General features: G+C 49.5%; 1 protein-coding gene and 1 non-coding gene across 5 annotated transcripts; one reads left to right on the top strand and one right to left on the bottom strand.

The window, feature by feature from the left end:
* Window positions 1–3,443: 3,443 nt before the first annotated feature.
* LOC114701341 lies at window positions 3,444–3,583 on the bottom strand. The gene has a single exon (XR_003735809.1). It is a non-coding gene; the product is annotated as a small nucleolar RNA SNORA70 (small nucleolar RNA).
* Window positions 3,584–6,761: 3,178 nt separating this feature from the next.
* Tfe3 (transcription factor binding to IGHM enhancer 3) lies at window positions 6,762–20,892 on the top strand. 4 transcript variants are annotated; one of them, XM_028881360.2, is made up of 10 exons: window positions 6,762–7,158; window positions 9,643–9,756; window positions 10,740–11,043; window positions 11,551–11,796; window positions 12,031–12,135; window positions 13,596–13,713; window positions 15,069–15,125; window positions 15,293–15,368; window positions 16,978–17,125; window positions 19,159–20,892. In XM_028881360.2, exons 1-10 carry the CDS (start codon window positions 7,043–7,045, stop codon window positions 19,597–19,599), a joined length of 1,725 nt encoding a protein of 574 aa, XP_028737193.1. In that variant the 5' UTR covers window positions 6,762–7,042; the 3' UTR covers window positions 19,600–20,892. The 4 variants fall into 4 exon arrangements, with proteins under 4 accessions (XP_028737193.1, XP_028737194.1, XP_028737195.1 ...); XM_028881361.2 differs by having other exon boundaries at window positions 6,763–7,158; window positions 10,805–11,043; XM_028881362.2 differs by lacking the exon at window positions 6,762–7,158 and adding an exon at window positions 8,067–8,116.
* The last annotated feature ends 4,693 nt before the right edge of the window (window positions 20,893–25,585 follow it).

Here is a 25,585-nt window from a genome sequence, read left to right as displayed (position 1 = left end):
GCCCTCTCACCACAATCTCTGTCCCCACTCACACACCTTCCTCCCTGTCTGTCGGGCAGATGTGCCTCACCTACCTTTCTTAAGAACACTTGTAGTCAAGCAGCGGCGGCGGCGGCGGCGGCGGCGGCGGTGGCACACGCCTTTAATCCCAGCACTCCAGAGGCAAAGGCAGGCCAATCTCTGTGAGTTCGAGGACAGCCTGGTCTACAGAGCAAGATCCAGGACAGCCAGGGCTACACAGAGAAACCCTTTCTCAAAAACAAACAAACACACAAACACAAGCAAAAACACTTATGCTTACAATTAGGTTCTATTTGGATAATCGAGAATGATCTTCCCATTGCAAAATCCTTAATTTAGAAACTAATGTGCTGATGTGTGCCTGTAATCCTAGCTACTCAGGAGACTGATCTTATAGATCACTTAAGCACAGGAGTTCGAAGCCAGCCCTGCTAACGTAGCAAGACCTGATTTTTCTAAACTAGCCATAGGAGTGCACACCTTCAGTCCCAGCACTGGAGAGGCAGAGGTGGGGAAACCTCTATGAGTTTGAGGCCAGCCTGGTCTACAGATGAGTTCCAACCAGAGCTATGAGACCCTGCCTCAAATAAATAAATAAATAAATAAATAAATAAATAACCCTGCAAAGTCCTTCTGGAGCTCTCCCACCCATTCCTTGGTCTAGCTTTCCTGCTTGCTCCCACTTCCCCCGCCTCAGGGTTAGTGGGGTGGCTCAGTGGGTAACAGCCATTGCCACCAAGGCCGAAGACCTGCTTTCTATGCCCTAAACCCACATAAGGGTTGGAGAGAGCTGACTCCTTCAAGTCATCCTCTGACCTTTATATAATGCACACCCAAACACCCCACACACACACACACACACACACACACACACAAATAAATGTTTTTTTCAAAAAGTGCAGAGTGTGATGGCACACACCTCTAATCCTGGTCACTGGAGAGGCAGAGGCAGGTGGATCTCTTACAAGTTCAAGGCCAGCCTGGTAGTCTACTTAGAAAATTCCAGGCCAGCCAGGTATACCTAGTAAAGAAAAAGGAGAACATTCATGGGTTAGAACAAGGGTAGCTTAGGGAGGGCAGTTGCTATACTCTTCAATTATCTTATAACTCTACCGTAAATACCTACTGTCGTCTTGGGGTTCCCTGGTCTCCCATCTAGATTCCCAATCTTCCCCCATGGGTCCCCAACTCATTCTGAAACTGCCTTGGCAGTCAGTCCCTTTCCTATTCCTTACAGGATCATTCAGTTATGTGGTGGACCATCAGAGACCTCAGCCTCACCCTCAGCCACCCTTGATCACGAGGCTTATGTACCCCTAAACACCTTCAATCTTACCCTCCACATCTCCCCTTCACTGGGCCCAAGTTGTCTCAAACCCTGTGAGGTTTGTCGCATCAAAGGCGAAAAGGGGACCGGGACTGTCGAGGAGGGTGAGGGATTAGGACACTGGGAAAGAGGGTGGTGGGTGTGTTGTACAAGGTAAACCTCAGGAAAGCACTTGTCCAGGAGACATGTGAGGTAGGTATATGAAGCTGATGCCTGTAACACTGGCACCGGTGTGTGTGTGTGTGTGTGTGTGTGTGTGTGTGTGTGTGTGTGTGTGTGTGAGAGAGAAAAATTCATCTGTAAATAGTTGATTTCAGTTCGTTGCAAGTTTTTGCACATTGTTGCATCTTATGCTTGGCTCTGTTTGCTCCTTTGGTTTTTGAGACAGGGTCTCTCTGCATTGGCTTGGCTGTCCTGGAACTCACTCTGTAGACCAGGCTGGCTTTGTGCTTACAGAGATCCTCCTGCCTCTGCCTCCTGAGTGTTAGGTTTAGTGTGCACCACCACATTCAGATTGCTTACTTATTTTTGAGATGAAGTCTTGACTATGTTGCCCAGGCTAGACCTCAAGCAATTCTTCTGCCTCAGCCTCCTGAACAGCTGGGACCACGGGAATGCATCACCTCTTCTGGTTCAAACTGTAGATCTCTCTCTCTCTCTCTCTCTCTCTCTCTCTCTCTCTCTCTTCTCTCTCTCTCTTTCTCTCCCTCCCCTCTCCTTTGAGATTGTTTTCTCTGTGTAACTAGCCTTGGTTGTCCTGGAACTCACTCCGTAGTCCAGGCTGCCTTGAACTCACAGAGATCTGCCTGTCTCTGCCTCCTGAGTGCTGGGATTAAAGATGTGCACCACCACCACCCAGCCAGTTTGTAGTTTTCTATCTGGGCATGGTATAGAGAGATCTATGGAAAGACTAGAAGACAGGGCAGCGGGAGAATGTTCAGGTTTGATGAACTGGGTAACTGTGGGAGCCCACAGAGGTTCCCTAGTAAAACCTTACTCAAGGTCAGAGAATCTGAGCTTGCTTTGCCCAGCGGGACTGCATAATGGGATGATTTGTCCAAAGATGTGGTTACCAGGTGTTTGGAAGGGTCTACACTTGGCCGTATGTTGTGCTTTGATCTTGCAAGGGGGAGGTCTTTTGCCTCTTCCCTTGGTAGTGTATTAAAAAGCCCATTAGAATAAACCTCGAGGCGGCTGGGTATTGACCCAGGGCCCTTCCGAAGCTATCCTTTGTCTCTCTTTTTCATTGTCTCCCGTCTATTTCTATTGAATACTTCCTCATTCCTCTCTCCTCCCGCTAAGAGCCCTTCGACAGGTCAGAGCTGGTCTCAGACAAGTAACCTCAGGGCAAGTGACCTCACCTTGCTGACCTTGGTTTCTTTATCTATAAGCTAAGATAATGTTTAGAACCCTCCTCAGAATTTAGTGTAAGGATGAAAATGAATTAACACAGAGAAAGTGCCAAGAGGAGGACCAATCATTATCGACTCTTGCTGCTTTTGTTTATATCTTTTGGTTTTTTAAGACAGGGTTTCTTTGGGTAGACCTGTCTGTCCTGGAACCCACTCTGTAGACCAGGCTGGCCTCGAACTCACAGAGATCCACCTGCCTCTGCCTCCCGAGTGCTGGGATTAAAGACCTCTGCCACTGCTGCCTGGCCATTTTTCTATTCTTTTTCCAGACTGGATGTGATATTGATCACTGAACCTGATCCTGTGAGTTGTAGGATAGCACAGTGAAAGCCCTCAGGAGTTCAGGGCTCTCCACTTGTCCAGGGAACCATGCCTGGAGGGTATAATTGACTTCATAGCCATCGGGCATGAGTCACTTCTCAGCTAGCATATCTTCAAATTCATCTGCATTAAACTTAGAGGCCCCATTTATTTGAGGTGTGGATCTTCTGGCAACAAGGGAACTTGAACTTGGCTCTACATAGAGCCTCAATCTCGTATTCCTTATTCTGTAGCTTGATGATCTGGCCAATGTGAATTCTGGCCTCTGTGTCTTGGGGCTTCCCAAAGGCACCCACATACACGTGTCTGGAGCCTAGATTGGAGACAGCCATTGAAATCAGAAACATGAATATCCACAAGGAAATTGTCTCCAAGGTCCCTTAGGGTAACCCATATAGGCAACAGGCTCCATGCACTCCCAAGGAGGCTGCTGTTCCCAGCCATTGCACACGTGGCCCCCATGTTTCTTTTTCCTACTAGAAGCTTTTAACATATTCTTCAAAAACTCTTCTAGAGAGGCATAGTGGCTCACACCTTTAATCTCAGCACTGGGGAGGCAGCGGGCAGGTGGATCTCTATGAGTTCAAGGCCAGTCTGGTTTAAATACAAGTTCCAGGGCAGCTAGGGCTATATAGTGAGACCTTATCTCAACTCTTTACCCCCCCCCAAACATTGTGTTCTAATATTTTGAAGGATAGAAAGATATGGTCTCTTTCAGTTTTTGTTATTAATTTTCTTTTATGTGTATGGTACGGGTGTTTTGCCTGCAGGGATGTCTGTGCGCCGTCTGTGGTTGACGTTCACTGAGGCCACAAGAGGGCACTCTTGGAACCAGAGTTGCAAATGGTAGTGAGCTAGCTGCCCTGTGCTTGTTGAGAACTGAATCCAGGGCCTTTGCAAGTGCAGGGAGTGTTCTTTCCTGCCGAGCCAGCTCTCCAGCCCGTTATATTTTTTATTTTTGAGACGGCATACTGTTGTAGCTTTGGCTGACCTCAAACTTGTCTTCCTCCTGCCTTATCCTCCTGAGTGCTGAGATTCCAGAATCACACCGTTATTCCTGCCTTCAGGATTTTGCACTTAGACCATTCAGATATAGATTGGTTCAAGACATACATACAGAAAGCAAAATTATCTAACTACATACAATTCTCAAGAATAAAAAAAAATGGGTCAGATGGTGGTGGCGCACACCTTTAATCCCAGCACTCGGGATGCAGAGGCAGGGGATCTCTGTGAGTTCGAGGCCAGCCTGGGCTACAGAGTGAGATCCAGGACAGCCAGGGCTGTTACACAGAGAAACCCTGTGTCGAAAAAAAAAAACCCTGAAAATAACAATATTACGATGTTTCTTCTTGGGGCTGAAGAAGATTACTCAGCCATTAAGAACATGGTTGCTCTTCCAGCGGACCTGAATTCTAGCACCAGAAATGTAGGTACAGGTGCTAGAGCCCATATGCAGGGAAAACACTCATACACATAAAATATATCTAACATAATAATAATAATAATAACAAAGGATGAAGAAATCAATCAGCGGTTAGGAGCTTTTGCTGCTCAGATTTTTTGTTTTGTTTTGTTTTTCAAGACAAGGTTTCTCTGTGTAGCTTTGGTGCCTGCTCGATCTATAGACCAGGCTGGCCTCGAACTCACAGAGATCCGCCTGGCTCTGCCTCCCAAGTGCTGGGACAGATTTTTTAAAAAATATTTATTATTATGAATACAGTGTTCTGCCTGCATCCCTGCAGACCAGTTGAGGGCACCAGATCCCATTACAGATGGTTATAAACCATCATGTGGTTGAACTCAGGACCTCTGGAAGAACAGTCAGGGCTCTTAACCTCTGAGCCATCTCTCCAGCTCCTGCTGCTCAGATTTTATACACACAAAATATATCTAACATAATAATAGGAATAATAAAGGATGGAGAAATCAATCAGTGGGCAGGAGCATTTGCTACTCAGATAGAGGACCCAGGTTCTGATTCCCAGTACCCACATGAAGGCTTACAGCCACCTGTGACTCCAGTTTCAGGGCATCCAGTGTCCTCTTCTGACCTCCACAGGCTTTTACATGTAATGGTTCACATACGTACATGTAGGCACACACACACACACACACACACACACACACACACACACACACACACTAAATAAATAAATAAATATTAAAAAAAAAAGACTGTCCTGGAGTAGTGGTGGTAGTGTTTGCCCTTCAATCCCAGCTCTGGAGAGGAAGAGGCAGGCAGGCAGATGTCTGGGAATTCAAGGCCAATGTGTTTTACTTAGTGAGTTACAGGCCGGCTAAGGCTACAAAAGTGAATCCTGTCTCAAACTAAAGAAAACAAAATCTTCAAAAATAACTTAAGACTATAATCTTTCTTCTGTAGAGGTTCCCCATTGTGAGATGGTTATTTGTGTGCAGAAATGTGCAAGTTTATAAAACCAAGTGAGGCACTTGGGAAATAACTTTACCAATATCACAAATTGCAAGTCCAGTGAACATTTTTATTTATTTATTTATTTGCGATCATTCTGTAACTCACTGTGTAGCTAAAGATGACCTTGAACATCTTATTCTGGCTTTCATTTCCCTGGTACTGTGATCACAGACTAGTCCCACCATGCTCCCAAACCCACTTTTGTGTTCTCAAAATCAACTGACGGTCCTGGGATGTTGGGAAGCAGCAGAGGGAAGTGGTGGGCTCAGGTGTACACAAATGTAACTGAAGGTTATGGATGGGTCCGCTGTGTCCATGCCACCTTGCATTTGTTTGCCCCACACAGGCACCTCCTGAATGCTGGATACGTGAACAAGTGAGCGAATCAATTAATTTTGGGGAATTTATTGTATGCAAAACAGCGGGCCAGCCCTTTTCATTATTTCTGTCTAATCCTCATAACTCTGCTGACACACATTATGGCCCCCATTTGACAGGGCAGGAAAGTGGAGGCGCAGAGTGAAGCATGTTTCCTGCATTATTCAAATAGTTGGTTATGATTACAGAAGTCATTCACTGGAAAACCAGATCTAATTACCATCCGTCCACTCATTCATCCATCTGTCAAAAGATTCATTAACCATCTATTGCGTAGTACAATGATCATAGTACAATAAACATTTTAGATAACAAAACAGGCTGAGCTCCGTCAGGAAGTCCACCTCCGTGGCTGGACTGCGGGCACCGAAAGGGTATGGTTTCAGCACCATCTTCAAGGGATGTTGCTTCAGCCTCGGTTACATCGTGGCTTGAGAAGGGACCGGTACAAAGAAGTTGGGATGACCCTAGGCTAAGAGCCAGCGCTGTTCTGCTAAAAGCCTGGCGTGCAGACTTTCCAGGCGGGCGCTGAAAACCCAAGACTCAGTTTAACATCTATCTTGCTGGGGCTGGGGGTTGGGGCTGGGGGCGGTGTAGGGATGGTGTGGATAAGTTGAGAAGAGGGGGTGTGGCTCAGGAAGCAACGCAAAAATGAAGGCGGGGCTCAACCAAATCACTCCTCGCCTATTTGCTTCCGCCGCCGAGGGCGTGGCCTAAGGGCTCCCTTTTCCGAAGGGCGGAGCGAACCCGGTGTTCCCTACGCCTCGAAGTCGTGGCTTAGGGCGGGCCCTCGAATCTCCCGGTAGCAATTGGCTGCCTTGCTCAGGAGGTCTGGCCCAACCAGACTTCCATCCCCAGTGTGGTCACTTCCTGTGGAGTTTCCCCAGTCCTGGGAGGAGGGGGAAGAGGACGAGGGGGAGGCAAGCGGTCGTCCGGGGTTAGACCCGTTCAGGGTGTCGGTCCGTTCAGGGCGGGTGATGACTCACGGCCCATCCCATCTTCCCGACGCCGCCCGCCCGCGCAGAGCTAGCTCCATGGCTTAACGGAGGAGGCAGTGGCGAGCGGGGGGAGGGGGACTCTTATTTTGTTAGGGGGACCGGGCTAAGGCCCGACCGGCCTGGCAGGGCTCGCCCGGGGCCGGGCGTCATGTCTCATGCAGCCGAGCCATCTCGGGACGCCGTAGAGGCCAGCGCGGAGGGCCCTCGAGCCGTGTTCTTGCTGTTGGAAGAGCGCAGACCAGCCGACTCAGCCCAGCTGCTCAGGTGCGGGGCCACCTGGGGCCGGGAGTGACAACTGAGGTTCCCTGGGGACTCATCTCAGGACATTGGGGGGCCCGGACTGGGATCGGAGACTCTTTGCCTAGACTTGAAGGACGTCGGGGTGCCCATCTTGGGTGGGCACCTCAGAAATCTGGTACTGACCCGCTTAGACTGGAGCTTAAAGGAGTAGTGGGAGTACGTTAAGGAGGGCAGGGTCATATTTGGGGGGCTCTCTCCTGGGTCTAGCGAGGCAGATGGTGGAGCGTACAGAAACTGGTCTGTGGTAGCGAACTTGGGAAACTGATTAGAAGCTGAATTTGGGATTGTTGAGTCGGTCGCAGAGGGATGAATTTGAGGGCACACTGTTAGGCGAGGCACTGATTTTAAGGAAATCCTGGAATCTTTTTTTCCTTCAGTGTGGGAGAAAGGATCCTGGGAGGCAGAGGTGCTATTTGGGGCACTTAGTGACTCCCAGTAGCCGGTGCTGTGTTTGGGGATAACATGAATCTGGAGGGGTTAGGGGGAAGTCGCAGATATGCCGTGAGTGTGTGTGTGTGTGTGTGTGTGTGTGTGTGTGTGTGTGTGTGTGAATAATCGAGCGAAGCAGCTTGATCGATCGGCCCAATCGTTCACGGATGCGCCCCCTCACCCCCCCCCAGTCCGTATAGAAATGCCGGCATAGTAGAAACCCCTCCAGCCTCTTCGAGTAGGAGCTTAAGTGCGAGGCGGCAGGGCAGACTGGATAGATAGTTCACTCTTAGCCTTAGGAGGGGGAGGCCTCAAACCTTATTTGGGAACCCAGAGGAGGGTCTTGTTTCTGCTGCCACTCACCCCCCCCCCCGTAGCCTCTCAGGCAGCCCTGCCCACTCCCTACCCACACACCCCCTCTTCCTTTTCTTTCGCCCTCCCAGCCTGTCGCTCAGTTCCCGGGTGTAATCTTGAATCAGTCTCTAGAGCTGGAGTGAGTACCGATTGCACCATCCCTGCCTGGGTGGGTCCTCCGCCTCGCCTCTCCTCTCCTCATCCTCTCCCATCAGCCTTGCTTGGAAACTCCAGCTCTTCCTTGTCCACAGCCTTGCCCTCCCCAGCACCCTTTTTTTTTTTCCAACTATGTGCAGTGGTGTATGAGTATGGGAGGGGGCTGCCTCCTGCCCGGGATTGTGCTGAACTCAGCTACTCTGGGAGCTTCCTCTTCCCAACTTCCTGGATGGTTTTAGAACCCCATCTGTGGCCAAGGAGGGGAAGGAAGACCATTGTTGGAGAGGGGAGAGACTTCTTACCATTTGAAGTCACAATCTTGGTGGATCTAAACTTGACTAAACTCAAGGGTGCATATTATTTGGGGATGCGGTGGGTGGACCCCAGGGCTTCCCACTTGGTTGGCAGGTGCTGGGCCACTGAGCTATACACTTCCAGCAAGGATACACATTCACCCTCGTGTGTGTTTTTGGCCTGGACACTAGGTCCTTTATACCCGGCAGGGAGGACTGAGCAGAATCATCTTAGAGTCTTTATAACAGCCTCGGTCATCACAGTAGTGGGCACAGTTCAATGGGAGAGATGGATATTGCTTTGTTGCCGGGCTGTGGGTAGAACCCAGGGCTCTTACATGCTAGGCAAGCCCCAGCTCCCAGCTCCTATGGGTTTGTTTTTGTTTTTTTGTTTTTTTTTTTATAATTCGAGATGAAGCCTCTCTATATAGTCTAGGCGGACCTCAGCCTTCCTTCATCGGAGATATGGCTTGTTTTTTGGGCCAGTGAATGTTGATACTGAAAACGGGCGTGTGTTTTGATCTATCTACAAAGTAGGAGGAGGCTGGGCAGTTTCTTATAGCTAAGAATGATGCTCCTCCTGCAAGGCAGATCGTGCACTCAGATTCTCTCTTTGAAGATGCTCACTGGTGGAGGAGGGGAGCCTCTCCTATTCCCATTCTTATGTTTGGATGGGTATCAGCGGCCTATGAACTCTGGCTGGGGCTGGAAGAACTCCTTTGCCAAGTGTAACTCCTGATGCAAAGTAAATGAGGGAGCCCACTTCCCTTTGTGATGCATTCAGGCTGTGTTACAATGGACTCTTAGGCTGAGGGGTGCCCTTACTTGCTCTGTGTGCATACAGACATGGGTTCACATTCAGCTGTCGGCAAAACAGTAGGGGGTGTGGGGGCTGGGAGGACTCTGAATGCAAAGCCTGGAGTCCTTTTACAAAGTGAATGGTCATTCCTAAAGTCTTCTTGTTTCCCCCCTTAAGCCCAGGTTGTGATTGTTCGAGTGAAGGAGTCCGAGTGAAGGAGTCGTCCAGGCATTTTTATTGTTCTGACCCTTAAGGGCCTGTGGGTAGCAGTCAGGAGGAGGCAGAGGGAGAGGATATGGGACATCTTGGTGGCAGTGCCCTTCCGTGTGCGAGCGCCGCCATGGTGTCTGGGGAAGGGAGGGTATTAGAGCTCCTGGCCGTCACTGATCACCACCCCTTCCTCCCTCCCACCCTCAGCCTGAATTCTTTGCTTCCGGAATCCGGGATTGTTGCTGACATCGAATTAGAAAACATCCTTGATCCTGACAGCTTCTACGAGCTCAAAAGCCAACCCCTGCCCCTCCGCTCCAGGTAGGCCTGGCCTGAGTGACCCTTCTGTCACTTCTCCAACCCACTTGAAGGGCCCAGGGCCCTCTGAGCCCACCCAGCCCCTTCCCCCCTTTTCAGTGGCCTGTATTTTCCCAGTGCAGAGGCTAGAGGCGAGGAACATGCGCACAAGCCAGTGCTCCCCTACCCGTCCCTTGTCTCCCTGCTCAGTTCACACACACACACACACACACACACACACACACACACACACACACACATCTTCCTGCAGGCCTGGCTGCTTGGATGGGCGTGGCCTTCCTAAACTCCCGCCCTCCCGTGGGTGGGGCAGTGGGCAGGGCCGTGCAGCCCCTGCCTGGTCAGCCCTGGGCACACCTGGCAAGCCCACCCTCCCTCGGCTCTGGGGCGGCCAGGCTGGTGGGTGGAAGTCTAAATGTGCTGAGTCATCGGCCTGGGCTCTACGAGAGGGGAGGGGACCTGGAAGAGGGGCAGGAAGAGAGGATTGTGAAACCTCGGAGATTTTCAAAACTAACTTGCGCCTGGCAGCAGAAGCCTGGCCAGGGAGGAAACGGAGTCTGGGGCTCCCCTGGAGCCTGATGCCCACTTCCCGGAGCTCCAGACTAGGCTGAGCATCCCTCTGTGTTCACGTTTCACTCCAACTTCAGTTCCACTTGAGCTCATCTTGTTAGTAAGAAAAACTCCCTTATGTTAGAGCCCAGCACTCGCTCTGGGAACCTGCTCCAACCGAGGCTTCACCGTTCAGGCTGAAGGCTAGCTACACTTGATTTCCTCTGGAGGAATGGGCCAGACTGTGTCCTCTGAGGGACGGAACTGTGTCTGGTCCCAGTGTTTCCTAGAGCCCACATCCAGGTACCTACGTTGCCGTTGTGGTCTGGGAGCACGGATAACAAGTCCGTTTCTAGATCTATCTGCTCCAGCCCAGACCGCCCTTAGGCTCGGACGGAGACTTCTAGCTTACCTATGGCCCCATATTTCCCATTCCACAGCCTCCCACTATCACTGCAGGCCACACCAACCAGCCCAGCCACACTCTCTGCATCGTCTTCTACAGGGGGCTCCAGGACCCCTGCCATGGCATCGTCATCTTCATCACGGGTCTTGCTGCGGCAGCAGCTGATGCGGGCCCAGGCCCAGGAGCAGGAGAGGCGTGAGCGGCGGGAACAGGCAGCCGCCGCCCCCTTCCCCAGTCCGGCACCGGCCTCACCAGCCATCTCTGTGATTGGTGTGTCTGCTGGTGGCCACACATTGGGTCGTCCACCCCCAGCTCAGGTGCCCAGGGAGGTTCTCAAGGTAAGGACAGAATCCGGAAGCTCTGGGAGTCAATGACTAGAAATGGTCCGAGGAGCTAAGGGGTGGCCCGGGGTCCCAGTGGTTCTAAGGACAGGTTAGGATAGTGTTGAAGTGGTCTGTGCTTGTGCCCGTGTGTTGATGGTTTCTTAGGTTTTCTTCCGGACTTGTGAGGCTAGGTAGGGAAGGCATATCATATGTGATATGGTTCCTGGTTCTGTTGGGCGGTATCAGAGACTCATCAGTGAGTTCGGAGGACGCTGACAGGATGATCTAGAGACTGAGAGAACTTACAAGCCCAGGTAGATTTTGGAGGTTCTAAAGGATTTCTGGAGAAAGAAGTTTAGGGTCTTGGCAGATTTACTAATACTTTGGAGATGTTCTCAAATCCCAGGCCCAGTTTGTTCATATGAGCCTGAAAATAGTTGAGTGACAGGGTCAGGCTGGGGCTCAGTTATTCCTCTGAGCTCTTTTGTGCCTCCCCCCCGCCCCCCGTCTTTGATTTCACAGGTTCAGACCCACCTGGAGAACCCCACACGCTACCATCTCCAGCAAGCTCGCCGGCAGCAGGTGAAACAGTACTTGTCTACCACACTTGGGCCCAAGCTGGCTTCCCAGGCCCTCACCCCACCACCAGGGCCTGCCAGTGCCCAGCCACTTCCTGGCCCTGAGACTGCCCATGCCGCTGGTCCGACAGGCAGTGCTCCGAACAGCCCCATGGCACTGCTCACCATTGGCTCCAGCTCAGAGAAGGAGGTAAGAGGCTGCAGAGAACCTTCCCTTAGGCCCTTCGTCCAGTTGTTTGATTATTACTTGTGTGTGTGTGTGTGTGTGTGTGTGTGTGTGTGTGTGTGTGTGAATACTGGGTGCTGGGACTAGAACCCAGAGCCTTGCACATGCTAGGCCAGCACTCTACCATTATGCTACTCCCACCCCCAGCCTTCCCTCCCAGTTCTTCTAACCCTGTACAGTATTTACTTCTTCCCCCAGATTGATGATGTCATTGATGAGATCATCAGCCTAGAGTCCAGTTACAACGATGAGATGCTCAGCTATCTTCCCGGAGGCACAGCAGGGCTGCAGCTTCCCAGCACGGTGAGGTCCTAAGAAGGGAGGTGGTCTGAAAAGTATGGCATTCTTCTGTCACTAAGACCACGCCCGCACTGGCTATGTGTGTGTATATGAGCGACCTTTGCCATGCATTATACTAAGATTGAGAGAAAGGCCTTATATTGAGGATAGGGCTTAGGCCCACCACTGTCCTGGGGCCCTTGTTGGACTTCATGGAGAGGTAGCCCTGGTAGACTTACAGTATGGGGAGTTTCTAGACACACTATTACCTGGGCACTTTGGCTTTGCGCTTGTAAGTACCAAGAAGCAGGAATAAGGTAGCGGTTGGAGTATCCCAAGGGATTCAGATACTACCGTGTAGTAATGGGAACCAAAAGGCTTGGCTTGTAGCAAGTGGTTGGACCTTGTACCATTTGGAATGTACCAAGTCCCTTGCGATGAATTGGGCTAAGAGGCTGGATCCTTGTAAAATGGATAAAACTTGCCAGAGCAAGAGAGCTGCCATTATAATGGTCTGATTCTGGAACATTCAAAAAATCTCATAACGTGCCTTGGTAAATTATCTCATAGCTTTTCCCAACATAGCAAGAGGATAGAACCTTGTATAAAAATAGTTTGAGCTGGGGGCAGAGGTAGCTGAGAAGAGTGCTTGCCTAGCCTGTGTTGAGGTCCTAGGTTCTGTCTTCAGTACCACACACAGAAAGTTCCGCTCTATCCCAACTTTTCACTGCTTTGGACATAACTAGAGGTTACAAGCCAGAAAGCCTCAGAAGGATTTCAGTGTATGCCAGCTCACCGAGGGCTAGGACTGGGTCCACTTCTATCCGAGTGTGTTGCCCCAGACTGTATCTAGCGTGGTCAGAGAGAAAGACAAAAAGTAAGGCTGCTATAAAAGCAGCACCAGCTGTGGAATAGACCAGACCACCTGAGCTATCAGAACGTGGGGTGGATACAGAGTCAGGACCTTGGTGAATGACCAGTGGCAGTTCATGGTTTTTAAAGTAGTGATCGCACTTAAGGCTGGGGACTTGGCTGGAACTCTCCAGAAAGCCACATTTTGAGTGGCACGTTGCCATGATAATTTACCAAGGTCTAAGATTGCGTTGGAGTGTTCCAAGAATGCTGGATTGGAATGCTGTGCTGGAAGCACCTAATGGCCTGGAATGTCAGATCCAAACTGACAGAGACCTGCGAACTGATTTTCCAGCATTTTTCTTCTCAGAGTCAGCCCTAGAGTTGTTTTGGAGAAGGGCTTCAGAGGCCACTGAGGCATTTGAGGGGCTGGGTGGGTGGACCCCAGTCCCCACAAACCAGAGAACGTTCACTTGGTTCTGTTCCTGCTGTTAAGTACCATGTGAAACTTCCTGAAGGAGAAGCGCTCTCCTGGAATCCCCGGTCCTTGCATTAGAGGGCCCTGGGTTTTCAAATGTGAGGGTCGGGAGCCTGAGTTTGAGGAGACTCTTCTACACCTTGGTTGTCCACAGCTGCCTGTGTCAGGGAATCTGCTCGATGTGTACAGCAACCAAGGAGTGGCCACCCCGGCCATCACTGTCAGCAATTCCTGTCCGGCCGAGCTACCTAACATCAAACGGGAGATCTCTGGTAAGTGCTAGGGTCTTGGCCCTGCACCCCCACCCTGTCCCTTGAGCCAAGCCCTGTCACTGCCGGGTCTGGGGCTAGACCTGATTCTAGGGAGAGGGTTTGAGCTTTTCAGAAACAGGTTGAGGCCGGGACTGGGAGGGTAGCTTAGCATCTGGGAGACCCTAGGTTCCATCAGAGAAGAAAAACAAAGCCAACTGCTTTCCTCTCTTTGTTTTTTCTCATATGGTTCTTAGTCCTACGTTCACCTCGTTTTCTCTGACTTTCTCTTATCTTGGGTGTAACAGAAGGCCTGTGCAAAAAAAAAAAAAAAATAGCAAAGACCTTTTTTTTTTTTTTTTGAGGCATAGTTTCACTCTGTAGCCTAGGCTGACCTCAGATTCCCAGTAGCCCTTTTGCCTCAGCCTCCTAAGTGCTGAAATTACAGAGCTATGCCCAAATGCCCAGCTCTGGTACTCCCTATATAGCCCAGGCTGGCATTGAACTTGGAGCGATCTTCCTGCCTCTCCTTCACAATGCTGAGATTGTAGGCATGAACTACCATGCCTGGCTCAAGACATCTTCTAAAGCAGTCAACAGGTATATGCTGGTGCATGATTGTGGTCCCAGCACTTGGAAGGTTTAAGGCCAGTATGAGCTATATATTGAGACCTTGTCTTTAAAAAGAAGAAGAAGAGAAGAAGAAGAAGAAGAAGAAGAAGAAGAAGAAGAAGAAGAAGAAGAAGAAGAAGAAGAAAAGAAGAAGAAGAACAAGAAGAACAAGAAGAAGAAGAAGAAAGAAGAAAAGGAAGAAGGAGGAGGAGAAGGAGAAGAAGAAGCAGCAGCTGTTTTTTTTTTGTTACAGTCGTCGTCGTCGTCGTCGTCATCATCATCATCATCATTATCATTATGGTCATCGTCAGGGTCAGCAGTTAAGAGCTCTGTCTGCTTTTCCAGAGGACCTGGGTTTGATTCCCGGCATCCACGTGGCAGCTCACAACTATCTGTAACTCAAGTTCTTGGGGATGTAGTGCCCTCTTCTGACTTCCTTGGATGCCAGGCATGCATGGGGTATGCTTCATACATGAAGACAAAGCACCCATACACAGAAAATAAAAATAAATAAACCTTACTTTAAAAAAAAAAATCACTCCAAGTCTGGCTCTGTGGCCAAACTCTGTAGTTGCAGCTAATTTGGAGACTGAGAAGGAAGATGGCTTAAGTCAGGTGTTCAAGGCCAGCCTGGACAACAAAGCAAGACCCCCATCTCTAAAGAGTGGCTCCTTCTGTCCCTCTCCCACTAGCTCCTACCTCTGCATCTGCAGGGGCTCTGCTTCCTCTACCCAGAGGCCCTGATATCCGCCCTCACTCTCTTCCAGAAACCGAGGCAAAGGCCCTTTTGAAGGAACGACAGAAGAAAGACAATCACAACCTAAGTAAGCCCGAGAGCAGGCGCACTTGCTCACCTGCCACTCAGCCCTGCCGTGCTCCTTGCTTTGAGGGCTGCCTCCCACGGGGAGCCTCCCAGCACCCCTGTTCTTCTCTCTTCCTTCACCCATTGATGACTCTTTCCTACTCTTTCTTTTTCCCCCTCTCTTGAAAGTTGAACGACGCAGGCGATTCAACATTAACGATAGGATCAAAGAGCTGGGCACCCTCATCCCCAAGTCCAATGATCCGTGAGTCTGGGCTGGGGACCCCAGGCCAATGGGAGGTGGAATAAGCACTCTGCACCAGGAAAGGTGTCCCTTGGTGTGTCTGCCGTGTAGTCTTGCTCAGACAAAAGTTCTCCGAGCTAGATGCTGAGGCTCATACCTGCAATCCCAGCCCTGGGGAGGCTGGGGCAGGAGGATTGCCACGAGTTCAAGGCCAGCCTGGGCTACATAGTAAGTTCTAGACTATCCTGGGCTACAGAGTGAGACTCTGCATCAAAAAATCAATACCTCCCCCGAAAAGAACTCTCTGTTTTTTCTTAGCTGGGGGACTCTAGACCCTCAGGCTGTAAGTACACGATGTTAGTTTGTCTGTCCCTATCTGTACCCTGTAGAACACAAGTGTTCTATTCATTTAGTACTTCCTTACTCAAGATTTAGTTACTGGGCCTTTGCTTTGTACCAGGTAATTCTGCTAGGCTCTGAGAATACCAGAGGGAACAAAAGAGAAAAAGACCTTTGTCCTCTTGGATCTGATGCTTTAGTTGGGGCAAGTAGACAGTTAAGACAAGTAGAATCCTGCCGGGTGCACGCCTTTAATCCCAGCACTCAGGAGGCAGAGGCAGGCGGATTTCTGTGAGGTCGAGGCCAAGTTTACAGAGTGAGTTCCAGGACAGCCAGAACCGTTACACAGAGAAACCCTGTCTCGAAAAACTAAAAGTAAAAGACAAGTAGAATTGATGACATATGTTCTAATGAGGGATGTAGAACATAATGAACAGAAGGGAACAGGGCCTGTCGTCCCAGCACCCATCAGTCTGAGGCAGGAGGATCTACAGTTTGAGGTCAGCTCCAAAACAACAGAAAGAACAGAGTAGGGCTGAAGAGCACTGACTGCTTTTGCACAAGACACGAGTTTGAGTCCCAACAACCCCATGGTGTCTGTGACTCCAGTTCCAGGGGATCTGATAACCTTTTCTGGCCTCCATGAGCCATAGGCAGGCACTATTGGCACACACACACATGCAGGCAAAACACCCATACACATAAAACAAAAATAAATAGATCTCAAAAAAAAAAAGAAGAAGAAAGAAAAGGAGGAAGATGCGCGAATGTTGGAAAGGTGAAGCTGGCTGTGAGGAGGATAGGACTGAGCAGGACTCAGCTGACAGGGAACAGGACTGGAGAGCCTAACCATGGAGCCGCGTTAACATAGCCAAGCGCAGTTCTTGTCTGCCATGGAGCCCTGCGTTCTTCCCCAGCACCGAGAGCAGGAACGGGCAAGGTTCAAGAGGCCAGCCACATGGTGGAGGGAAAATGCTCTGGGGGAAGGCTTGTATCCAAGTACAGGGTCTGAGGTGAGAATACTTTCCCATGTTAACACTGAGGCCAACCTCGGCTCTAGTGGGGAGGAAAAGGAGCCAGAAGGGGTCGAGTTACAAGAAGGATTCCAGGTTTCGGGGTATAATGGCCACCAGTGGAAGATTGCAGGCACAGGGGTTTTTGTAAGCATTTGCTTTACGTCTGATTTACCGCAAGTTCTGATATGCGATCAGGTATTCCATCTACCTGATACAGTCCCCCTGAGAGACTTCATATGCAGCACTGGGTCTTTCCTCCCTCTTGGGCCCCACAGGGAGATGCGCTGGAACAAGGGCACCATCCTGAAGGCCTCTGTGGATTACATCCGCAAACTGCAGAAGGAACAGCAACGCTCCAAAGACCTGGAGAGCCGGCAGCGATCCCTGGAACAAGCCAACCGAAGTCTGCAGCTCCGCATTCAGGTTTGGAGGGAGAAAGTGGAACTGCAACTTCCAGCAGGCAGAGACAAAGAACTGGCCAGTTTTCCATGATGATGGAGATGACCAGTAATTAGGACAGCATTAACAACCATAGTGAGGACAGCTGGCGTTGTGGGCCACACCTTTAAGGCTACCATTCACTAGGCAGACACAGGTCGATCGATCGATGAGTTCAAGTGCCAGGGCTACATAGCGAGATCCTGTCTTTAAAAAATTAGTAGCCAGAGGCTGGAGAGATGGCTCAGCTGTTAAGAGCACTGGCTGTTCTTGCAGAGGTCCAGTAACCACATGGTGGCTTGTCTGTAATGAGATCTGGCACCCTCTACCGGCATGCAGGCAGAACACTGTATACATAATAAATAAATAAAAATCTTTAAAAAAAAAATTAGTAGCCGGGCAGTGGTGGTGCATGCCTTTAATCCCAGCACTCATGAGGCAAAGCCAGGTGAATCTCTCTGAGTTTGAGGCTAGCCTGGTCTACAGAGCGAGCGAGATTCAGGACAGCCACCAAAACCACACTGAGAAACCTTGTCTTGAAAAACAAAAAATAAAATAAATAAATAAATAAAAATTAGTGTTGAGGAGCCAGGCAGTGGTGGCACACATCTTTAATCCCAGCACTTGGAAGGCAGAGGCAGGTGGATCTCTGAGTTCGAGGCCAGCCTGGTCTACAGAGCGAGATCCAGGACAGGCACCAAAACTATACTGAGAAACCCTGTCTTGAAAAAAACAAATTAAAAAATAAAAAATTGGTAATGAGGAGCCGAGCGGTGGTGGCACACACCTTTAATCCCAGCACTTGGGAGGCAGAGGAAGGCGCATCTCTGTGAGTTCAAGGCCGGCCTGGGCTACAGAGTGAGTTCCAGGACAGGCTCCAAAGCTACACAGAGAAACCCTGTCTCAAAAAGAAATAATAAAATAAATAAAAATAAAAAAATTAGTAATGAGGGCTGGAGAGAAGGCTCAGAGGTCAAGAGCACTGGCTGCTCTTCCAGAGGTCCTGAGTTCAATTCCTAGCAACCACATGGTGGCTCACAACCATCTGTAATGAGATCTGGCGCCCTCTTCTGGCCTACAGGCATACTTGCATGCAGAACATTGTATACATTATAAATAAAAAAATCTTAAAAAAAAAAATAGTGCCGGGTGGTGGCGGCACACCCCTTTAATCCCAGCACTTGAAGGCAGAGCCAGGCAGATCTCTGTGAGTTCAAGGCCAGCCTGGTCTACAGAGTGAGATCCAGGAAAGGTACCAAAGCCACATGGAGAAACCCTGTCTCGAAAAACCAAAAAAAAAAAAAAAAAAAAAGAAAAAGAAAAAAGGGGAAAAAAAATTAGTAATGAGAAACAGGTTGTTTAGTGGCTCACCAGCTGCTGAATCTTCAGAGGACTGGCCTTTTTCAGCACCCACATGGTGGCTCACAACCTGTAACTCCAGTTCCAGAGGATCTGACGCCCTCTTCTGGCCTCCACCGGCACTGTACACATGATGCACATACATGCAGGCAAGCCACCCATACATACAAAAATCTTTTAAAAGATTCTCAGCTGGGCATGGTGGTACACATCTTTAATCTCAGGGAGGCAGAGGAAAGAATCTCGGTGAGTTCAGAGCCAGCCTGGTCTACATAGTGAGTTCCAGGACAACCAGAGTTACATTCCCTGTCTGGAAAAAAAACAGGAAAGAGAAAGAGATTTTCTAAATAGTTAAAAAAATAACAGTAGTAATGAATATTTGTTAATATGCAGGGCATTTATCTCATCTCATGTATGGTAACAAGAGCTGAATGCCCATTAACTCATTTAAATCACAGAACCAGCCTTGTGAGATAACCCACCATTGTACCATTTTCCAAACTGGGACTCTGGAGCTCAGAGCCTTTAAAACAGGAAGCTTTGCACGTAGTGAGGGCCAGAGGCTGCACTGGAACCCAGCAGGCTGCCCTCTTACTGGGCACACTCCTCTGCTGTGAGGGACTCCGTCTCATTTTGTACCTACTCCTTCCTCTCTGCAGGAGCTAGAACTGCAGGCCCAGATCCATGGTCTGCCAGTTCCTCCTACCCCAGGACTGCTCTCCCTAGCCACTAGTTCCGCCTCTGACAGCCTCAAGCCAGAGCAGCTGGACACTGAGGAGGAAGGCAGGCCGAGCACGACAGCATTTCATGTAGCAGGGGGACCTGTCCAGAATGCGCCTCAGCAGCAGCCTCCAGCGCCACCCTCCGATGCTCTTCTGGACCTGCATTTTCCCAGCGACCACTTGGGGGACCTGGGGGATCCCTTTCACCTGGGGCTAGAGGACATTCTGATGGAGGAGGAGGGGGTGGTGGGAGGACTGTCAGGGGGTGCCCTGTCCCCGCTGCGGGCTGCCTCTGACCCCCTCCTTTCTTCAGTATCCCCGGCTGTGTCCAAGGCCAGCAGCCGCCGCAGCAGCTTCAGCATGGAGGAGGAGTCCTGATCGGGTCTCTCTCCTCCCCTTGGACTGCCCCCACCCAGGGAAGGAGGACAAGCCTGGAGGAGACACCTTTTTTTCCCTACCCTCCTGTGAGACTGCCCTGTCCAGGAAATCTGGGGGAAGAGGAGTTACAATTAGGCCCCGCCCCTATAAAAGGCAAGGAGGAGGAGTCAGGTGAGGCCCTGCCCCTTTTCCAAAGGAACCGCCCTGAGCAGGTATTTCTGAGGGAGAAGGCCGAAGAGAGCTGGGGAAGCTGGGTTCATCTCCTGAGAGTCGGCCCTATTCCTGCCTAGGTGAGGGAAGGAGGCGGGGTAAGGTTGTGGCCCTGGCTACTCGGGACTCTTAGGTCTCCCAAGGAAAGGAGATGCCAGGATGCTACTCCATCCCATCTCTGGGAATTGCCAGTCCAGCTTTTCCTGGTACTGGAAGAAGAGAAGTAAAAATGATGGTGTCCCAGCCCTGGAGGCTTAAACCCTAACCCTTCCTTATGACCCCTGCCTGGCTCTGGCAAGGAACCTAAATAAGGGTGTAAGGGTGTGGTCCAGGCCGCTCTCCTGACAGTCATCCCTTCTCTGTAGGTAAAGCCCAGCACAGGTATTTCAGGTATGGAGGATCTCCCATGTAGAGGCCCCGGCCCCAGCCCTGACCCCTAGCAAATGCCTTGCGAGCATTCCACTCAGCAGGGAGGAACAGTTCCTACCTCCCTGCCTTAACCTGGGGCCAACCTGGGACCGGACCTAGGAGGGCTCTGGGCTGACCTTGTTCTTGGGGAAGGGAACAGGTGGAAATCTTGTGGAGTGACTTTCTAGACCTAGATTAAGAGTGAGATTTAGGTCCTCACCCTTGGGGGCATGATAGAGATTAGTGTGAACCCAGTCTAGGCACCCTAAAATACTACCCCAATACCTCCCTTCAACTTGTAGAAAATGGTAAAGAAAGGGCGTGTCCAGGCTGTTTCCTACCCCGGGGGGGAAAAAATGAAGTCTCTCCTAAAAATCAGGGGCCCTGGAGGAAGGGTAGCAAGAGTACCCCTTATTTGTTTATGAGATTTTTTTATTGAACCCTCCTCAGAAACTCAGTCAGCCCTGACCTCTGCCACCTCCACACAGTTTTCCATTTAGGGGACCACCCCTGTTTCAGAGCCAGTCTCCAACAGCCCAATCTCTGCCACCTACGCCCGAGGTCCTCAGCTTTCAATTGCTGGGGCCAGGCCCCAAGGAGGGTTTCCTGAGGGGTCCTGTAGGTTTGTGACTAAAATAATAAATGCTAGGCGTGTTTGATGCGCTTTTAACTTTGGCATTGACTCTCTGGTTCTTGTTTTTGACTGGGCAGTGAACACGGCCCCTGCAGGCTAGGAGGGATAACAGTTCTAGAAGAAACCGAACAGATTTCAGAGGGCCAAACAGAATGTTTAGGTAGAATGAGAGCCTGGGGGGGGGGTCTATAACCACCTATAAGCAAAAGAAATGGGCTTCCTAAGGGCCTGCCAGTGATCAGCTGGGCTGCTGCGCTTTTCTTTCCCCGATTTATTTCCCTGGGGGCTATGGCTGTGTGTGTGTGTGTGTGTGTGTGTGTGTGTGCTGCCGCTGCTGATACTTCCCATTTGCTGTTCAGAGAAGCCAGGAGGAGATCAGTAACTCCTGCAAACAGGCAGCCTGTAAGTGCGCCAAACCGGACTGCTGTGGGTGGTGATGAAGGAGAAAGGAGGTATTCTTTTCCTTGCAGGGCTGCAGAGGAAAGCCAGCCAGCCAGCCCTCCGTCACCCGGCCACGTCCCCAGCCCCAGCTGAAACTGATTAGGTATGGGAGGGATTCGACAAAGGGATTCAAGATGGTGGAAAGTACAAAGACCAAAGGTGCAGGGAGCAGGCATTGCTACCGGGCCTGGGATTCCAACGTGGGAGCTTGGGATAGGAGACTTTGCAAGTTTAACTACGGCAGCCTAGGATACACAGACCCTATCCCAACAACAGAAAATAAGGGAAAACAGGGACGCACATTTGACATTTTGAGGCACCTGGATGGAGGCAAGTACACATATGTAACCTTTTAATTTTTTTAAGACAAGTCTGGGGGCGCTGGAGAGATGGCTCAGAGGTTAAGAGTACTTCCAGAGGTCCTGAGTTCAATTCCCAGCAACCACAACGTGGCTCACCACCATCTATAATGAGAGCTGGCGCCCTCTTCTGGCCTGCAGGCATACATGCTGTATACATAATAAGTCTACAAAAAGAAAGAAAGAATAAACGCCAACTCAATGACTGTATATGGTAGAGTTGTGGACATTAGTGAAAGAGGAGTTATTGAGATAAACTTGAAAATGATCAAGAAATAAGAAATGCATAACAACAACAACAAAAAAGGACAAGGTCTCATATAGTCCAAGCTGGCTTAGAACTCTGGATCCTCTACCTCCTGAGGACAGGAATTATGCACCTGCCACAACTTCAAAGTTGGGAGAAATATTTTTCTGACAATTCTTCAAGCAGATTGATACCCAAGACAAGTGCCAGACTTAGTCCTTAACAAGACCAGACTGGCCCCTATAAATGGCCAGTCCTGGTAACTGCATCTCCTCCATGAGAGTAAACCCAGTGCTTAGGAAGTTGAAGCGGGGATGTCAAGGGTCCACACCAAATTAAGCATGCTGAGGTTGAGGCAGGAGGATGGCTTTGAGTTTAAGGCTAGGCTGTGCTCTAGTGAGAGATTTTGGCCGAAGACAACAAGGGACAGGTGGTAATGGCTCAGCCTAGTGGTAAAAGCACTTGCCACCAAAGCTGACATCTGAGTTCTAGCCTTTGAACTCTCTCACACAAAGGGGGAAGGAGAGAACCAACTCCACCCAGTTGTCTTTTCACTGCCATGGCGTGTGTGTGTGTGTGTGTGTGTGTGTGTGTGTGTGTGTGTGTTCGTGTTCCTCCACATGTGGGCCGTGACACAGGTTCTCATATAAGCCACACAATAATAAAACGACAAACAGTTGCCGGCTAGGTGGAAAAAAAAAACCACCTAAAATCTCAGCCCTTGGAAGGTGGAGGAAAGAGGGTCAGAAGCTCAAGGTCAGCCTCTAGTACAGAGCAAGCTGGAAGCCAGTCTGTTGAGCCCTTGTCTTAAAAACAATGATGTTGTAAAAAAACAAAAAGGGGTGCTGGAGAGATAGATGGCTGAGCAGTGAAGAGCACAGGCTACCCTTCAGAGAACGAACCCACGTTCAATTCCCTGGCCCTACAGGGCTCACAATCTAACTCCAATCCCAGGGGATCTGGTGCCCTCTTCTGGCCTTGTCAGGGACTGCATGCAGAGTGCACTGACAGACAAAGCCCATACACTTAAAAAAACAAAGGAGAAATACTGGAGATAATTCTAAAAATAAGAACAAAGGCATGCTGCCATACACCTTTGATCTCAATGCTTGGGAAGCACAGGCAGGTGGATCTCTGAGTTTGAGACCAGCCTGGGGTACAGAGAGGAAAAGCCTGTTCCAGGCCCCAACTCCTACTGTACTACATAGCAAGACCTTGTCTCCAAAACCCTACAACAACCCATCAATCAACATGTTGAAAAATAAATTTCAAGATATAAGAGTTCACGCTGGAGAGGGAGCTCAGCCTTTGAAGGCTAAGGTTCACAACCAAATAGACAACAGGAAGAAAGTGATCCCTGACAGACAAAGGGAGCATGATAATTACCCTGCTCCCTGCCAGGAGACAAAGTTAAGCCAAGTGATATGATCTAGACACAGGACATATATTGGGTAATTCATTTACGTGAGGTATCTACAATATGCGATTTACAGAGATAGAAAGTACAATAGAGGTTACCAGAGGCTGGGAAGTACAGGATAATAGGAGATCGTTGCTTTAAGGATACAGTTTTTTGGGTTTTTTGTTTTATCAAGACAGGGTTTCTTTGTGTAATCTTGACTGTCCTGGAACTCACTCTGTAGCCCAGGCTGGCTTCGAACTCACATAGACCCACCTGCCTCTGCCTCCCGAGTGCTGGGATTAAAGGCATGTGCCACCACCGCCCGGCTATACACATGCTATTATTTGATGTGTATGACAGTTTTCTCTGCATGTATGTATCTGTGTCATATGCATGCCAGGTGCCCTCTGAGGTCAGAACAAGACAACGGATCCCCTGGGACTGGAGTTATCTATAGTTGTGAGGTGCCATGTGGGTGCTGGGAATCAAACCTGAATTCTCTGCAAGAGCAGCAAGTGTTCTTAACAGCCAAGCCAAGGCTCCAGCTCTGATACACGGAGTTTTTAAAATGACAAAAGAAGCTAGGTATGGCGCCTCCCATTTGTAGACAATCAGGAGGCTAGATCCAAGGCTCTCGGGAGTGCTGAGGCCAGCCAGGGCTTCGGAGGAAAATTCTGCATCACAACTTTTCCCAATCCCTTCGGATTTATAGGCAGTTAACTGTTGCTCGTGGGAAGGGGCTCATGAGCATAAGCCTCTGCCCTCCCCCAGGAGCTATTGGCGGGTAATGAGTGCTGGAAGGAGGGAGGGACAGTTTCCTCAGTGGTGTGGCCGCTGATAAGGGGCTCCCGTTCCTGTAAATAACCCCTCAACCCTGCTAATTAAATTCATTGGATCACAAAAAAAAATTCCTTGGAAGTAAAAAAGGGACTGCTTGTAGATAGAGGGGAAGGAGCGGGGAGGGATACAGAGGATAATGGAGGTGAATATGATCATAATATATACATTATGGAAATGTCTTAACGAAGCCCATTATTGTGTATGATTAATTTATGCTAGCCAATAAAAGGAAAAACAACTATTTTGAATAACTTCGTGCCAATAGTCCTGATAGCAAATTCTTTAAAGGGCAAAAAATGCCAGTGTGGCAGGGGGAGGAGAGAGAGATTGGGAGCATTCTTCCATATACTTAGGAGAAACATAATACCAATTCTGCACAAACTCTTCCAGAAGATTGAGGAGATGAGGATACTTCCTGACTCATTCCAAGAGACTTGTGTTATTCTGTTCCAAAACCTAGAGAAAGCCATCACAAGAAAGCTAATTATTCTTCATGAGCCACAGATGCAAAATTCTTGTGTGTCTGTGTGTGTATGCACCCTAGGGATGGCACCCAGGGACCTGGCACATACTAGGCAAACGTCATACCACTAGAGTGCACTCAATTTTAAGATTTTTATTTTAAAATAATTTCAGATGCCAGGTGGTGGTGGCACACGCCTTTAATCCCAGCACTCGGGAGGCACAGCCAGGTGGATCTTTGTGAGTTCGAGGCCAGCCTGGTCTACAGAGCGAGATCCCGGACAGGCAGCAAAACTACATAGAGAAACCCTGTCTCAATAATAATAATAATAATAATAATAATAATAATAATAATAATAATTTCAGACTTGAAGAAAAGTCACAAAACAACAGTCCCTATATACCTTCAGCCAGCTGTTCCAATGTTAATAGTTGATCGTCTTTCCTTCGATTTTCTCTGTGGCTTTCTTTGCGTCTGTGTACCCTCAGTTTTCATGGTAACTATGGGTCTTTGCGGTGAGAGGATATAGACATGACAGGATCAGAAAAAGAAAAAAAGACGCTACTTGTTTGATCCCCTGCACGGGCTCTCCTAGACTCTGTACCCACCTTAAGAAGAGGGAAAAGCTGAGTGCCTCGCAGTCCAGATGAAGCAGGCACATGCTTCCAAGTATCTCTTCCTAGGGGAGTCCCACAGACTCAACTCCTACAGCAATGAGTCTTCTGCACTGGCCAGATAGGAGAGTTAAAGGGCAATATGGTGGGAGCCACCATCCCTGAATCTTTCAAATCTTCCGTGGTGGCACCAATTTCGGCAGTTCCTCCGGGGAGACGATATTGTCTCTGAGTCACTCTTTTCACCAGTAGAGGCAACTCTTAATGGCTTCCGGTTAGTCTTTCCAACCATAATAGCCCTCACTCCACAGGTCAGGGATGCAATGTGGGGATTCTGTCAGCTGACAAATGTATCTCTCCCAATTACA

This window comes from Peromyscus leucopus, chromosome X (assembly GCF_004664715.2).
Source record: "Peromyscus leucopus breed LL Stock chromosome X, UCI_PerLeu_2.1, whole genome shotgun sequence".
NCBI lineage: Eukaryota > Metazoa > Chordata > Mammalia > Rodentia > Cricetidae > Peromyscus > Peromyscus leucopus.
This window is presented reverse-complemented; position numbering and strand designations above follow the sequence as displayed.